This window comes from Hibiscus syriacus, unplaced genomic scaffold (assembly GCF_006381635.1).
Source record: "Hibiscus syriacus cultivar Baekdansim isolate YM2019G1 unplaced genomic scaffold, ASM638163v2 tig00110633_pilon, whole genome shotgun sequence".
Classification (NCBI taxonomy): Eukaryota; Viridiplantae; Streptophyta; class Magnoliopsida; order Malvales; family Malvaceae; genus Hibiscus; species Hibiscus syriacus.
In genome coordinates, this window is record NW_024062806.1 from 1164411 (window position 1) to 1181088 (window position 16678).

General features: G+C 34.1%; 1 protein-coding gene across 1 annotated transcript; it reads right to left on the reverse strand.

Moving 5' to 3' along the window:
• Positions 1-1054: 1054 nt before the first annotated feature.
• On the reverse strand, positions 1055-3058 carry LOC120136487 (zinc finger protein CONSTANS-LIKE 7-like). Its single transcript, XM_039152506.1, has 3 exons — positions 2260-3058; positions 1379-1603; positions 1055-1240 (listed from the first exon to the last, which is right to left on the reverse strand). Exons 1-3 carry the CDS (start codon positions 2998-3000, stop codon positions 1217-1219), a joined length of 990 nt encoding a protein of 329 aa, XP_039008437.1. The 5' UTR covers positions 3001-3058; the 3' UTR covers positions 1055-1216.
• Between the last annotated feature and the right edge of the window lie 13620 nt (positions 3059-16678).

Genomic DNA, 16678 nt, shown 5'->3' on the forward strand with positions numbered 1-16678 from the left:
GAATAATCAAGAAAGAGAATAATCAAGAATCTAATGGACATATGTCCATTTAAGAATAATCAGTTGATTGATTAAGGACGGTTGATAGGGTTGTTGAATAATCAAGAAAAAGAATAATCAAGAACAGTTATCACAACCCAATTACCCTACTTACGATCGTAGATATTTAATTAATCTAAAGGAGAGGTTACTTTATTATTAGGGATGGACATATGGGTACGAAGCTGATGGATTTTGATTCAGTTTAATTTTATAAATTTAAATATTAGAAAAAACATTTGTTTATATAGTGATCAATTTATATTTCAGGTAAAAAACATTCGGTATGATTCAAAAAAATAATAGAATTATATCTTATATATTTAGAGATTAATTATAATAACATTCTTTTTTTTCTATATTTTTCAATTATATTTTTATTTTATCTAATAAACATATATTTATATGTGTGTCGTATTATATCAGATGCAGATTATCACTTAAAAAATAGGTCGAATTTAAATCAGGTCAAATCTTCTTAACTTCAAGTTGAATTGAGTGACAACTAAAATGATAACGTACTCAAATCATGTTCGATTCGATTAAAAGCTCAATTCGACCCTATCAATACCTATACCTACTTATTCCTTAGTGCAATGCTAATGGCAGTCCCATGAGAGATTTCATGTCGTTTTAGTCGTATCATCCGCAACTTTATTATTCCATTCGCGAAATATATGTGTGAAGTTTACTTTCTATCGTCGTCTCAACATCAACCGAATGTGATGAACAATCATGAATGGCTTCACCCATAATGTTCCTTTCCGAAACGCTCGTACCACTTCCGAGTTATCAAATTCAACTATAACTCGGCCTTCGCCTCTCTTCCCTGCACAATACAGACCTTCATACACTCCTCAAAGTTATGCTTAATTGCCGAGCATATGTCAATCATTCTTTGCAAAATATGATCGCGTTTCGAGATTCGCGTGAACCATATACATAATTTTAATCATTTATTAAAGTAAAACTTGATCTGGAATAGTCTGTGATTAGAAAAAAAAAAAGAAAATTAGGGAAACAAAGGTAGCTGATGGGGCTCCAAATGACAGTACTCTTCATATTTACAAGTATCAGATATATAAACTATACCTCACTGATATTATAATATAATAAAGAGTATTTTCATCGATTCAAAACCGCCATTATTTCAAAAATCGACTTCATCTCTTCAAACTCAATCTCTCTTCACAAATCGACCCTACAACCCCCCCCCCCCCCCGATAAAAATGTGTTAGTCTCGACTAAATACGGATACTAGTTCGAATAATCAAATTATATCGAATTAAAGATTAAATTTTGAATTTGAACATCGTAAAACAGATCAAGGTTAATGTACCTTCAACCTTGGGCGCTTTTCGGCATTGAGTTTTCGGACTTCATACCGAATTCGCTTAGCGAAAAGCCTATTTTGCCTCTTTTCTTTGTATCTCAACACACTTGCTTCTCTATGCCCCTTTTTCCAGTCTTCTTTTCCATCTTCTTCTTCCTTAATCTTCAAACCACTCGTCATTTCTGGCACCTTCCACACATTCGAAGCACTTCCCGAACCGCCGTATAGAATCTGCCACAATCACGGATATTCGATTTCATATTCGAGTCGAACACTTGCAATTCACTTGAGTCTTAACAACATTTTTCTTCCTTAAGATTACAACTTTTAACTAAAATAAGTAGTTACAATCAGAATCAATCATTACAAATGTGGAACTGTATAATTAATCTAATTTCATCAAAATCAATCATTATAAATATTGATAAGCTATAAAGGGTAACTAAAAACATTATAATATAATACATTTAATATAAACCAACCAACAAAATGGTACTAAGGTGGGCCAAAATTCAAGCTGGCTTAAAAGGTCCATTGGGTCTCATGAAAAGAATGCAAAAAGTGCAAAAGCATACTTTTCAGCACGTTAATTAATTTGAATAGAGTATTAGAAAAATTTATATTATAAAAAAAATCCACAATCCAATTTGTTCCGCTCATGGTACAATAATTTAACTCTTTAACAAAAAAATAATAATAATAACTCATTGCACTAAATCATTTAGTTATTGATGATTTCATACACATATTTAAGAATAAAATTAATCCTTTTTCATTAAAATAGTAAAAGAATTAATTAATTATTATATCTCCAAAGTGATAAAAAATAACTTTATTGTAAGTAAAATTAATATAAGGAAATTATTGATTAGGGGCTAAGATCTTACATTGGCATGCAAGTGAGGGACAGTTTGAGGGGACTCCCCTTCAATGTAAAGGGTGCCCTTATCAGACCAGGCATTCATGATCTCCTCGTAATCAAGCTTCAAAGCCAACAACTTTTTCGTCTTCCTCCTACTCCACCATGCACCGTCGTCACAGCCACCGTCTCCACCGCTACTCACCTCTTCCATCTCCTTCTTCTCCACCACCTCAGAATAAACCACCCACCTCTCCTCACTCTCATCCCTCTCCTTCTTACCTTTCATAGCCGTCCGTACAAGCGACAACTTCGTACGATCATCGCAACCGTAACACCCGTACGTTAAAGAAGGCGACAAGGGGCTCTCATCCGACGTCACCGTCGTCGTCGCTGTTTGATTCTTATAATTTTCACTTCCTTCGCTGTCCAAGAGACCGTTCAGTGTAACGGCATGACCGCCGTCTTCCTCCGTCGAGTTGAAAAGCATAGAAACATTATCGTACTGTGCGTCTCTGTCTTCAACCAAATTCTCGGGGTGAAGTGGGAAAAGATTAAGCTGTTTGTCTGTAACTTCTTTGTTGTTTTCGTCTTCTTCGTTGTTTCCGGCGGCTACCGACATCTGAGGTAGGTTTTCTTCAAGGCGATGAAGGCTAAGGTACTTCGGTCTCCTTGTTTTACTTCGGGTTTTACGAGAATGTTCCAAAGAAAAACTACGAGCTTTCGGTTTTCTATTACTTCGTCTGGTACTGTTGTTTTTGTTGCACATATTTGTGTTTGGACGGCGAAAATAATGGAAGGAAAATAAGAAAGAAGGGATCTTTGAAGAAGGAAAAGACACTGGGGATACTACTAGGAAGGGAAAGGGCTTTAATGTCGGAAAATTACAGTGGGGGTGGGAATCAGCTGATTGGGGTGGCACTTTGTTTACACGTGGAAGAAGATGATTGGGTGGAGAAGTAGATTGTGTTGTTATCTGGATTTCGTTTCTCTAGATAGGGTTGTGGTTTGGGGGCATAACAATTAAATTATTTGATTAATTTTGATAGTTAAATAATAGGAAGTGTACAAATGGTTGATTGATTATATGGTATTTTTTTAGTTATTCAATTATTGAAAGTTATAAAATAGTCATTTGATTATAAAATTGATAATCGTCTGAGCTAAATATTAACATGCTTATTGGGATATGATAAATCCAATTTCAATATCGTTTGAGCTGTATTTTATGGATCGAGTCTCTATTTATATTATGTCATTGGGTCAGTGTTTAAAACATTATGTTGTTGAGTTAGTGCTTGAAAGCAACGACGGTGTCAATAGACATCATTAAAATATGATTTTATCATATCTTGGTTAACATATTAACGTCCAATTCAGAGAATCATCAAAATTTTAACTGAAAATAATGAGTTTAGAACTTATGAATGGTCGGAAGACCATCTTGTAACTTTTAATAGTCGATGACTCAACAAATCAATACATTTTAGTTAGTGAATCATTTTATAACTTTTAATAATCGAGATATTCAACAAAACAACACCATATAATTGAGGGATACAATTGTATATTTTATCCTAAATAATAGAGTTAATTGTATCATATGTCCCTACACTATGACCCTCATTTTAAATTGGTCCCTAAACTTTTGAACATTCCAATTTCATCCTAAAACTATAACTCCCATTCTAAATTAGTCCTTAAACTTTTGAACATTCTAATTGTATCCCTAAAATATAACCCTCTTTCTAAATTAATCCCCAAACTTTTGATTATTCCAATTTCATCCCCAAATTCATCCAAATATGTAATTAATTTCAACCATAGTTTAACATAAATTTTGTTTTTTTCCCAAGCATATAATAATATAACTTTGCCTAATGCTTTTATTGACGAGGGATGTGATTAGTATATACATATATAGTTTGGGATGAAATTGGAATGTTCAAAAAGTTTAGGGACTAATTTAGAATGAATGTCATAGTTTGGAAATGAAATTGAAATGTCCAAAAGTTGGTAGAGCGCAAGGCTCTTAACCTTGTGGTCGTGGGATCGAGTCTCACGGTGGGCAATTCATAATTCTGACTGCCGGAGATCTCCCACGGAAGCTGCTCTCAACCTGGCGTTGGGGGCAGCATACTATCATACCTCCCCCTTATCCCATTATACATGGGAATAGGGTCAGCAATTTTAGTCATAGTTTAAGGATGAAATTAGAATATTCAAAAGTTTAGGGACCATTTAACATGAGGGTAATTCTTTGAGGACATATAATGCAACTCTAAATAATAATAATTTTTTTACAATTTGATATTTACTATTTTGAGAATACGTTGACTTTTTCAAACTTAAATTTGACAATAAAATCCTCAAATTTCATACGATTTTAATAAAATCTTCGGCAATTACTATTAATTCTAACTCCAATTCTTTTTATTACAGAAGAGAAAAATGCTAAGATTTAAGTCATAGGAGCAACAGCTCGTGCATCTTCAAGGAGTGCATACCATGTTAGACTAATTAATCCATCAGCCATCTTATTGCATTCTCGTGGCACATATCAGAACTATAAGCTCTATTCTCGTTATATGAGATCAAGAATATGTGACACTATTGTTGAAATCTCCCTAGTCTCGTTCTTCGTTCAAGTATAAACAATTTCATTTTACTATCAGCTTCCACCACAATTCTTTATAGATTCATCTCCCGCACATGCTTAATAACACATAAATACCCCACAATTCCGCTTCAAGGACCGAACAACACCCGATCGGGTTTGTAAAACCCGATATCAATTCCTCATGTTGGTCGCGAATGATACCTCTACAAGCAGCTAGGTCTGCCGTAGGCTGTCGCACGCTATCCGTGTTTAATTTCGTCCAACCAACAGGCGGAGCTACCCAATGGACAGAACGATTGACTTCCACTCTACAGCAAGTCCTCAAAGAAACTTCCCACGCTGATGCATTAATTGCCATATGTTTCAATCGTAAACTTTTCTTCCATAATTAAAGGTGACCGAACAGCGGCTACTGCAAGGATAGTGAATGCACAAACTAAGATAACTATGTGGTAAATGAATTATTACTATTTTTTGAATTCGTTCGAGCACCAAGAATGTTAAGGGTATAAGCGTTCAATATCAAATGGTTGAGAGTTATCTTTAAACATATACTACTTTCTCGAGCTACCCAATGGACAGAACGATTGACTTCCACTCTACAGCAAGTCCTCAAAGAAACTTCCCACGCTGATGCATTAATTGCCATATGTTTCAATCGTAAACTTTTCTTCCATAATTAAAGGTGACCGAACAGCGGCTACTGCAAGGATAGTGAATGCACAAACTAAGATAACTATGTGGTAAATGAATTATTACTATTTTTTGAATTCGTTCGAGCACCAAGAATGTTAAGGATATAAGCGTTCAATATCAAATGGTTGAGAGTTATCTTTAAACATATACTACTTTGTACTTATCCCGGAGTAAAAAAAAGGATAATGCCAAAAATATCCCCCACCATTTACTAAAATGGTCATTTTACCACTTTATTCTTTTTTAGGAACATTTTGGTCCCCCCAACGTTTTACTTTGGGGTAAAAAACTCTCTCTATAGATCAAAATCATTAGTTAACACACGATTAACACTCTAAAATAGAAGTACTTTTTAACCTAAAATGAAACATTGATGGCTAAAATGTCCCAGTAAAAATATAAGGGACAAAGTGATTATTCAGTTAAATTTTAGGAGCATTGTTTACGTAAAATGAAATGTTGGGAGTCAAAATACTCCAAAAAATAGAATAGGGGGTAAAATGATCATTTTGATAAACGTTGAGAAACTAATTTTGATATTATACCTAAAAAAGAAAGAAAGGATAGTGAATAAAGCTTTGGTGTCAACTTGAAAAGTCATAATCAAAAATAAAAAAATTCTTATCCTTTCACGAGTGTATGGTGTTGAAACAAAAATCAAGCCCCAAATTCCTTTATCTTCTCTTTTCCCCTCTTTGTTGTTATTCAATCAAAGAATATGTATTCAACTTTACTTAAACAAAAGTCTAATATTTTAAAATAGGATAAACTACATATTTAGTATCTAAATTATCACTTTTATTCTATTTTAGTATCCAAACTTTATTTTATTTCAAAATCATACCTAACTTTTAGTTTATGTTTCATTTTGGTATCTGTAGTTAAAAACTTAATAGTTTTGTTGACTAATTACCATAAGATAATGTCATGTCATCATTAAAAAATATCACATCATCAATTATGTTAATTTTTTAACAATAAGATATCATACTAAACATTAAGTATGATTTAAAAAAAATAAAGTTTAGATACTAAAACAAAACAAAAGTAATAGTTTAGTACTAAATATGTAGTTTACCCTTTAAAATAATTGAATAATTGTTTAATCATTTTGATTATGTTTAAGTAAGAACTTAACATTTTGGACCATTTCATACGAAGAGTAAGGAGAAATTTTTATAAATAACATTTTATATTTCTATCCATCAAACTTCAATAAAATTAATTTTTTACTATAACTACGTCATTAATTAAATATGTATTCAGTTATTTTAAAAGATTAATTAATTATATAAATATATTAAATAACACTAGACTCTTTTTGGAAATATTGAAATATTAAACCTTTTTCTAAATGATTGCTCAAAGCTTGAACATTTAACCCTAATGGAAAAGGTTTGAAATAAGGGTATGAGGGGGAGACTTAATTAGGGATAGATATGATCAGGTTTGGTCAGATTTTCATTAATTCGATTCAATTCAATAAAAAATACTCTTCTGTAGACATTCGTTTTGTCCGGATTTTTATATATATTATTATTTATTTTTAAATTATATTTATATTATTTTTATTTTGCAGGCTAAATTACAAGCTCATAATTGGGCCCAATTACAAGGAGCCATCCGACCCAAACTGAAACACAGTAGGCCCAAACAAGCCAAGTGACCCAGTGGGCCAAACCTAGCCCGATACTTAACCCAAAGCAGTTAGGGTTTCTAAACACTAGGGTTCCCACTGCCGCTGCTAACTAGGATCTTCTCTGCCGCCACTGACAGTTGCTCCGGCCACCGTGACAACCCCTACCAAGAAACAAACAACCAAGTGATCATTTCTCACAAAAAAAAATCAGATACAATAGTGGCAAATACAACCAAAAAATCAAGGGAAGGTTAAGGCATTAAATGGCCTTACCTACCTAATTAGGAGACCATTCTCTGCCATACCCGTCATCAACAACCATGTCAGAATGCAAATTAGGTTTTTATTTTTTTATTTTTGTCACTGTAAGATACTGGGTATAAAACCCGAAAACCATATGTAAAAAGGGGGGATCCCTTTTATTTCGGAAGATCAATACAAAGAAAAATTTCGAAGGTAAAAAAATAATAGTCTCTGCCTTTTTCTTTTTTTTACCAGTATCGAAACAAAAAACAGTAAAAAAAGAGAGAGGGAAGATCGAGTAGTTTACCTGAGAAGGGGTAGTCGAAGAGTTTTTTGGCAGGTAGATCGGAGCATTTAAGGGGTAGTCGAAAAGTCTCTGTCGACCGAGAGAGAGAAGAAAAAAGAGAGAGTTTAAAAAAAATCTGGAATGGGTTTGAAATGAAAACAAAAGGAAGAAATGTGTTTTATAGGGAAAGTTAAGGGGTAATCGCGTTTAGGTCCCCCTAGGTTTAGCACCTTTTATATTTTGGTCACCTACGAGGACCAAACATGCTATTTCCCCTTTTTTATTTGTACTCAATGTGTTATTTTCCCTTTTCATGTGTGTTATATATTGATCAGGTTAATTTTTGTTTAGTCCCTCTAAGTTTAGCGTATTTTTGCATTTTGGTCACCTACCATGACTAAAATTGTTATTTACCCTTTTTCATGCATGTTATATATTTATTGGAATATTTTCTATTTAGTCCCTCTTATTTAAATGTGTTTTTGCATTTTGTTCATATGTAGTGATTATTTAATTTTATTTTATTTTTCAGGACTGATTTTGCAATATTCACATTTTTATTTAGTATTGTATTTCACGCTAGTAAAAAATGACTAATTATTATTTAGCCTCTACAATTTCAGTGTGTTTTATATTTTGGTCACTGATATGTTTTTTTATTTAATTTAATTTAATCATGTAATTCCTTTTTTATTTTAATTTGGCCCCTATAGCTTATTTATTTTTGTTTATTATAATCTTAGCACATAATGTTAAATATGTTCATTTTGGTCCTAAATATATGGTTTATTACACTTTTAGTGTTTGTAATGTATAATTCTTATATTATATGTTATGTTATTTATTTGTTGTTGTGACACTAAAGTTTCTATTTTTATTATTTAGTCCTATACTTGTATAATACAAATTGTATGTGATTTGAATCTTGTCCATGTATAAAATATATATTGATATTGTGAAACGTAAGTATTTGTGTAGTTTGTTGCATATATGTTTAGGATTTAATTTGAAATAATTTGTAAGGTATCCTCATAAGCATTTATTGACTCGAATCAAAATAATTTGACTAAGGGTAATACTCGTTCATTTTAAAATTGTTGTGAAGTGATTGTCTTAACCTATAAGAAAGTTACTTTCGATAATCTTAAAATGAAACTGTATCCCATTAAGTGACATGAATAAAATTGATTACATTAAAATTTGGGGATTGAGAAGAAGATCATGTTCTTTTAATTAAATTCACCAAGAAAAGACCGTTAAATCAAATCTAAGGTCATATCTCGATGTATTTAAATAATTGAACATCCTTATTCTCATTAATGGTTGGTAAAATAATAAAATTAATCATATTTGTTTAATATATGTTTATAATTTTTGTTTTATTTTTGTATGTATTTCTCATGAGATTTCGAAATAATTAACAGTCAAATTAATTTTAGAACGAAAGTAGTAATATTTCTATATTTCAATTGGTGTAAGAAATGGCCTCTTTAAGGCATGAGAGGTAGTTTATTCTCGATAGGAAATAATCAAATATTGTCGTTTTCTGTGCTAAAATACAAGGAGCATGAAATCTTAAATTTATTTTGTTTTATTTTTTTTGTTATTTTTGTACTTTAAATTTGGAATTAATAATGAACTCTAGGATGAAATTGTAATATTTCTTTATTTCGATTGGAGTAAGAATCGATTGCTTTAAGGTATGAGAGGTCGATTCGTCCTGATAAGAAATAATTAAATATTATTGTGTTTTAGCCTAAAATTCAAAGAATATTATTTAAAGGGATCTTAAATTAAATTAAATTTGAACTGATAAATTTCATTTGCAAAGACAACTAATTAATCGACTAGGTACAAATTTAGGGCGTTGTGGGGGTGTTAATCATTCCCCACGCGTAACCGACTCTCGAACTCAAATTTTTGGTAAGGAAGATTGTAAATTTGTTATTTTAATTAAAATTAATATTTTTATTAAAATGACAAATATGTTTTTTGGTGCCAATCACACCCTAATCAAAGATTGGTGGTGACTCCTCGAACCATGTTTTATTATTAAAAGGACACTAAATTATTCGAGATGAGATTAAAAATCAGATTTTAAAAATTAATTTTTTTTTTTCGTTTCGACAACTTGGTGACTCCGCTGGGGACACCTTTTTCTTATAGAGTTGAGTCGTTAGTCAATTAATTAATTGTCTTTGCAATGAAATTATATGTTCGTTCTAATTTAGTTTTTGATCACTTGTTAGGTTTAACTAAATTTTCTGTTTATAATTAGATTACCACTAAATAGTTATAATGATTTGTTTGTTAATGCTTTCATATTAAATATGTCTTAAAGGGAATTGTGAATTGAATTTTGTGTGTTGTGATTATGTGTTTCACTTTTCCTCACACACTTCACAGCTGCATTTGCATAACACGAGCTAAAACCCCGCTCCGTCCAATTTAAGTAGGAGTGAGAAACTACTCCCTCGTGTGGTTTTCACCTCTGTGTGGGATAGTAGATAGCTCCTGGGGCTCACGCCTTATGGTCCTCGTGATGGTTTTCACCTCCGTATGGACATAAGGAGGTGTGTCCCCTCGAATTGAACTCGATTCAAAAGCATGTGATGGACCATGATTGAGGGTCTGGCAACCCAAGGGGGCACCAACAAGGACAATTCGAGAACCTTTTACTTTAGAGCCGAACCCAACATATAGTTAACCTAGAACATGAACATAGGTAGAGCCTAACCCAAACCTTAAGAATCCCGTAAGGAGAGTACACAAGGAAAAACTCTTTTGAGTCTTTTAATTTTTGTAGTATAATTTTGTTTTTCGATTAAGTATATGAGAACTAGAGATCATGTGGCTAGGTTTATATTCTTTTTCTCTAAATAAGCATGCAAAATAGATGGCATGAGGTTAGGATTTATATGTTGAACAAAGTATGGGGGTAGAAAATATGTTTGGGTAGAACTGTTATAAAAACATGTTAGGGTAGATACCATGTTGGGCATGATCTTTTGTTTTCATAAATAGTTTTCTATTTTTTTGGTTGAGTAGTACTAACAATTTCTTTTATTTTATTTTTCTCTGTCTTTTGTTTGCGTTTGCATTTTCATTTTCACATCATAACCAAACAAGATGTTAATTTGCAAGTGATTGACCAAATTAGATGGTCTTCATATCAACATAAGTGTTATGGAACTAGGTAGTCAAATTTATAAGGGCGACAACTTACAAACGAAGTTGATCGATGAGAGAAGAGCTCGAAGTTGATCGAAGACTCCTATTAAATGAACAAAGATTGAGATAGTACCAAATAGTCAGATGCTAGTTGATTCAAGGATAAGGAGAGATCCTTCACGAGATATCAAGGCCACTTTCCTCTTGGATAATCCCACGGAAATAGAGGTATAGAGATCCAACAATCACAGTAGGTGAATTCAAACAAAAATAGGTGGATCAAGACTTTGAGAAGTTCAACAAAGACTATAAAGACAACATCAAATCGTGAGAAAGGCATGGATCAAGTAAATGAAGAAAATGAAGCTCGTTTATCTAGTGTAAGAAGGACTTATGGTCTGATGAAGGTTGTTCTATGGTGGTCGCTTTTGGAATTAACACCTTGTGTATTTGTATTTGCATTCTGGTTTCGCATTAGCTTATTAATATATTTATTTTACTATTATTGCTTTTATAATAATTCTTTTCATTTTGTTATCTTATTTGTACTTACTTGTTTTTATGTTGCTTTTCTTTTTGCTTGCATTGCATGATCATGACATAATCAAAATGTGTTGATTTGTGAGTGGTAATTAGAGTAAAATGTTTTTGTCCGCTGTTTGTGAGTACTAAATATGGGTGCGGATATATATGCAAGTATACACAATCAAACAAGTAATACAATGATAAGTGAGTATCGGCTCCACAGGGATTGGAGGAAATTGATAAGTTCAATCAAAGCGCTTTACTATGTCACCTAAGTAAAGTTAGTGATATTATTTGTAAATGAAAATGCTGTGGCAAAATGAATGGATGTTGGGGAAATTGCCTGATGGTAATATGGTAGTAAATTGAGATGTTATGGCAAATTGAATTGTGACGAGTGCAAACAAATGAAAATGTAAAGAAAAATAAATTGTAAATACTGGATTTGCTTGTAAGGACTTTAGACTCCTCACACGACAAGCTACTATTGGAATGAATGATAGGAGTCACCTAGGAAATTTAAGTCTACTTCTCAGAATGCTCTTACTTCTATTCCTTATCTTCCCGACAGAGTTTACTAAGGGTGCCCTATTCTATCTCTAGTTAAGGGACTCGACAGATTGAAGATGCCTTGGCAAAACTGGTTGGCGTTAGCTACTGCAGGGATCCTATTGGTCTAGATAACAGGATATGTCTCGACAATACCTTTTTGCGGTAGCATTAACATCTAACCTATCACTCATGCACAACTCCTTTTAGTCTAATGAAATCCTAGCCTTATCTCTAAGGTGGATTAGGCCTAGTTACTACCTAGAACCCCTTGTTTATGCAGTTCCTCCCTAGTTTCTCTCGAACACTAAGGATGTGCTACTTAGACATTCTCTCGAACACTTAGTAATCTCCTAAGGAATGAATACTCTCATAGCTCCTACAACCTTAAGGCATTAAACTTCATAAACAAAACAAATTATAACATAAAAAAAACCATTCATTAAAGTAAAATCAAATATCCATAAGGAACTCCCACCAAATAGGATTAGTTCTTGGTGGGGTTTGAAATAAGAAAGCACAAAGCAAGTTAATATGTTCCTTACAACCCAAATAATAAATAACGAAAGAAAAGAGCAAAGGGAAGGAGGAAAAGCCTTCGACGTGCACTGCCGGAGCTTCCCTCGGCCACCACGAACCGTCCTAGCGATCTATCTCCTCTCGGACGCCTAGTTCACCACTCCCTCTAGCTTGTCAGTGAAGGAATGCCACGATAAAAATGATTGACAGAAAAAAGAGATATCTTTTTCTCCAAAATTTTAGGCTCTTGGCGGCTGTCTAAAAGTTTCAAAGTCTCTTCTAAAAGTTTGGCTTCATCTCTTATTTATATGGGAGAATGAACCTAGGGTTTTTTTTGTTAAAATTACACTTGTACCCTAAAGTTCATTCCTTTTATGTGAGAGTCGGTGCCGAGATGGTAATTGGCCTCTCCTAGGTGGCTGATTGCAGAAATCACGTGTAGAGAATGACAGCTGGCTCTTACTAAAAATATTTTTCTTTCGATTTTAATCACTCTCAAAATGCCAATTGGTTCGGTATTTGCATTATACTCAGCAGTCTCATTTTGTCACGATATTTCCCTTTTTCTTTTACTTACTCCCAAATCCTGTACATCACCAAACAAACACCTTTCCCATAAAGCAGTACTGATTACAAAATAAAATGCCTCACCAAACAAAATTCCACCACATGTAACTATATTCTCCTAAATGCATCTATATGATCCTATATGAGCTCTTAGACAGTCAATAACTTAAGTGAAAATATCTCAAATATGACCTTTTTATAGAGTTATCACACCCCCAAACTTAAGCTATTGCTTGTCCTCAAGCAATGGATAGTATTAAGCAAAATAAAAATACCATGGCAAGTTCAATAGCAAAATAGTTATATGGGATAAAATTTCAACCCTCAGAACATTTGGCTTCAACATGCTAGACTAGTTTGAGAATTCAAGTATTGTCCCATAGGGCAAGATTCTTTGTGTGGGTGTGTGTGTGTTTGTATCCAGTCCATGCTTAACAAACCTAAAAATTTTCTATGAAAGCTTTCTTGTTATGCCACGACATTTACAAATTTTACTCCAACATTATTTTTTTTCTTTTTTTTTCTTTAATTCTGCTACAAGGGGAGTCAATCCATCACACCTACCATCCCACACTCTAGGTGAATGGGAGTATACCTTCCACCCTAAGCTAGTCAGGTAGAGTCATCCCGTGACTACTTTCATTCACTCTTATACCATAGTTGCCATTTATTTATTTGTAGTTTCCAGGCAATGCCATGGCATAGCGGAGTGTCCTTCTACAGATATGCCGAAGCATTTATTCACAACTTCATTCTTTTCTTTTTTTATGAAGTTTTCATCATTTAAAGTTTTATGCCATGACATTCAAGAATTCTCTTATATAAAATTTCTAAGTTCCTTAAGCATGGAAAACATACAATCATGTGTTCAAAGGGTTCAAAGAAGCAAGTCCTAGAGTTGGTTCTATTATTCTCAATAGTCATGTACATTCAATCCTAGCCATCAAGAATTCTTCATCATCGGGCATCCTTAATTTAATCCAGAAAACTAATTCTACTCCTACTAATGTCATGGCTTATTCATTCTACTAATACTATCATGCAATGATTTGAGAACACTACCTCCCCCAAACTTGAGAGAAGCATTGTCCTCAATGCTTACTAAAAACTAAGGTAAAACTAGACTACATGCTATGAAATACAATGCAATGCAATGTACCTTGACTTTACGCTTGTGGTGGAGCGACGTTTGTGCGACGTGTGCGCTTTCGCAGTTGTGTGGGGCTGGAATGTTCAGAATCTGATGCTAGTATGGTTGAAGGTTGGATGGACCCTAACCTTGCAAAGAAAAATAGAATAGCCAATTAAAAGGAAACTAAATAAAAACAATAACAAAATAAACATTTATTTATGTATAGGAGTAAATCCAAAATGTAACGGCATCTTCAAAATGGATCTGTCATCCATATTCTTGATATCCACAGTTCCATGAGGGTAAACATGGTGTACTTCAAATAGTCCCAACCATCGTGACTTCAGTTTTGCATGGAAGAGCTTTAGCCTCGAGTTAAACAAGAGAACTTGCTGGCCAATATGAAAATGTTGTGGCAAAAGCATTCGGTCATGCCACTTCTTGGTTTTTTACTTGTAAAGCTTGGCATTTTCATATGCTTGCGCTCAAAATTCTTCTATTTCATTCAGATCAAGTAACCTTTGCTCCCCAGCTAATTATGCATCAAAGTTTAGCTTCTTGATCGCCCAATATGCCTTATGTTATAATTCCATGGGTAGGTGACAAGTTTTTCTATATACCATCTTGAAAGGTGACATTCCCAAAGGTGTTTTGATTGTCGTCTGATAAGCCCAGAGTGCTTCGTCCAGTTTAGGGGACCAGTCATTCCTTCTAGGGTTCATCAACTTCTCTAAGATTTTCTTTATTTCTCGATTGGACACTTCATCTTGTCCATTGGTTTGTGGGTGATATGTTGTGGCAATCTTATGTCGCACTCCATATTTTTGTAATGCCTTGGCAATTACCTTGTTGTCGAAATGAATGCCCTCGTCACTGATGATGGCTCTTGGTGCTCCAAATCGAGTAAAGATGTTCTTGTGAAGGAACTTGAGCACAGTTTTAGAGTCATTCCTCGGTGTGGCAATCGCTTCAACCCACTTAGATACGTAGTCCACTGCAAGCAGAATATACAGATCTCTAAAAGAAGATGGGAACGATCCCATGAAATCAATTCCCCATACGTCAAAGAGCTCTATCTCCAAAATATTTTGCAATGGTATTTCGTATCATCTGGAAATGTTTCTAGTGCACTGGCATCTATCATATGCTTTGCAAAACTCGTGAGCATCCTTAAACAATGATGGCCAGTAGAAGCCTGATTAGAAGACCTTTACAGTAGTCTTCGTACCTCCAAAATGCCCTCCACAGGGTTTTGTGTGGCAATGGTGTAGAATATCTCGTTGCTCCTCTTCAGGGACACATCATCAAATCATTTGATCGATGCATTATTTAAACAAGTATGGCTCGTCCCAAAAGTAGAACTTGGCATTATGCGGAAACTTCTTCTTACCCTGGCTGTTCAATTCATAAGGAAAAATACCACTAACAAGAAAATTAACAATGTCAGCGTACCACGGGATTGCCGTGGCATATAAAATTTTCTCATCATGGAATTCTTCTTTAATATAAAAAATGTCTTGGCATTCTGAAATGTTTTCTAGCCTAGATAAATGATCTGCAACCTGGTTCTCAGTACCTTTCCTATCTATTACCTCTAAGTCAAATTCCTGCAGTAGTAATATCCACCTAATGAGTCTAGGCTTGGCATCTTTCTTGTTCACTAAGTATTTTATAGCTGAGTGATCAGTGTGAACAATGACTTTGGCGCCTATCAAGTATGACCTAAACTTATCAAATGCAAATACCACGACAAGCAATTCTTTCTCAGTGGTAGTGTAGCTCAATTGTGCCTCATTCAAGGTATGACTAGCATAATATATAACGTGGAAAATTTTACCTCTACTTGCCCAAGCACAGCTCCCACGGCAAAATCACTTGCATCACACATTAACTCAAATAATGATGTCCAATCTGGGGGAACCACGATCGGTGCAGAGATAAGTCTTCGCTTCAGCTCATTGAATGCGCCATGGAATTTGTGATCAAACATGAATGGCTGGTTCTGTTGAAGCAGGGTACACAAGGGCTTGGATATGGTGGAGAAGTCCTTGATGAATCGTTTATAAAACCCAGTATATCCAAGAAAACTCTGAATGCCCTTGATAGAAGTTGGTGGGGATAGCTTTTTGATCACATCGATCTTTTCTTTATCCACCTCAATGCCCTTTGCAAAAATTTTATGGCCTAGAACAATGACTTCGGTCACCATGAAGTGACACTTTTCCCAGTTCAGTACAATATCGACCTCCTCGCATCGCTTGAGTACCTTTGCCAAATTGCCGAGGCAGTTTTGAAAGTCATATCCAGAAACAGAAAAATCATCCATAAAAATTTCCAGAAAATCCTCAACCATGTCTGAAAATATGGCTTGCATGCAGCGCTGAAAAGTTACCGAGGTATTACAGAGTCCAAAAGGCATTCTTCGAAAAGCATAAGTGCCATAAGGACACTTGAAAGTTGTCTTCTCTTGGTCCTCTAGTGCGATAGCAATTTGATTATA

Excerpts from the sequence above, each read along its gene's own strand:
- LOC120136487 (XM_039152506.1), bottom strand. The coding sequence starts at position 3,000 with ATGTGCAACAAAAACAACAGTACCAGACGAAGTAATAGAAAACCGAAA. Across the intron at positions 1,604-2,259 it reads TCCCTCACTTGCATGCCAAT|ATTCTATACGGCGGTTCGGG; the intron begins GTAAGATCTTAG and ends TGATTGTGGCAG. Across the intron at positions 1,241-1,378 it reads AAAAGCGCCCAAGGTTGAAG|GGTCGATTTGTGAAGAGAGA; the intron begins GTACATTAACCT and ends GGGGGGTTGTAG.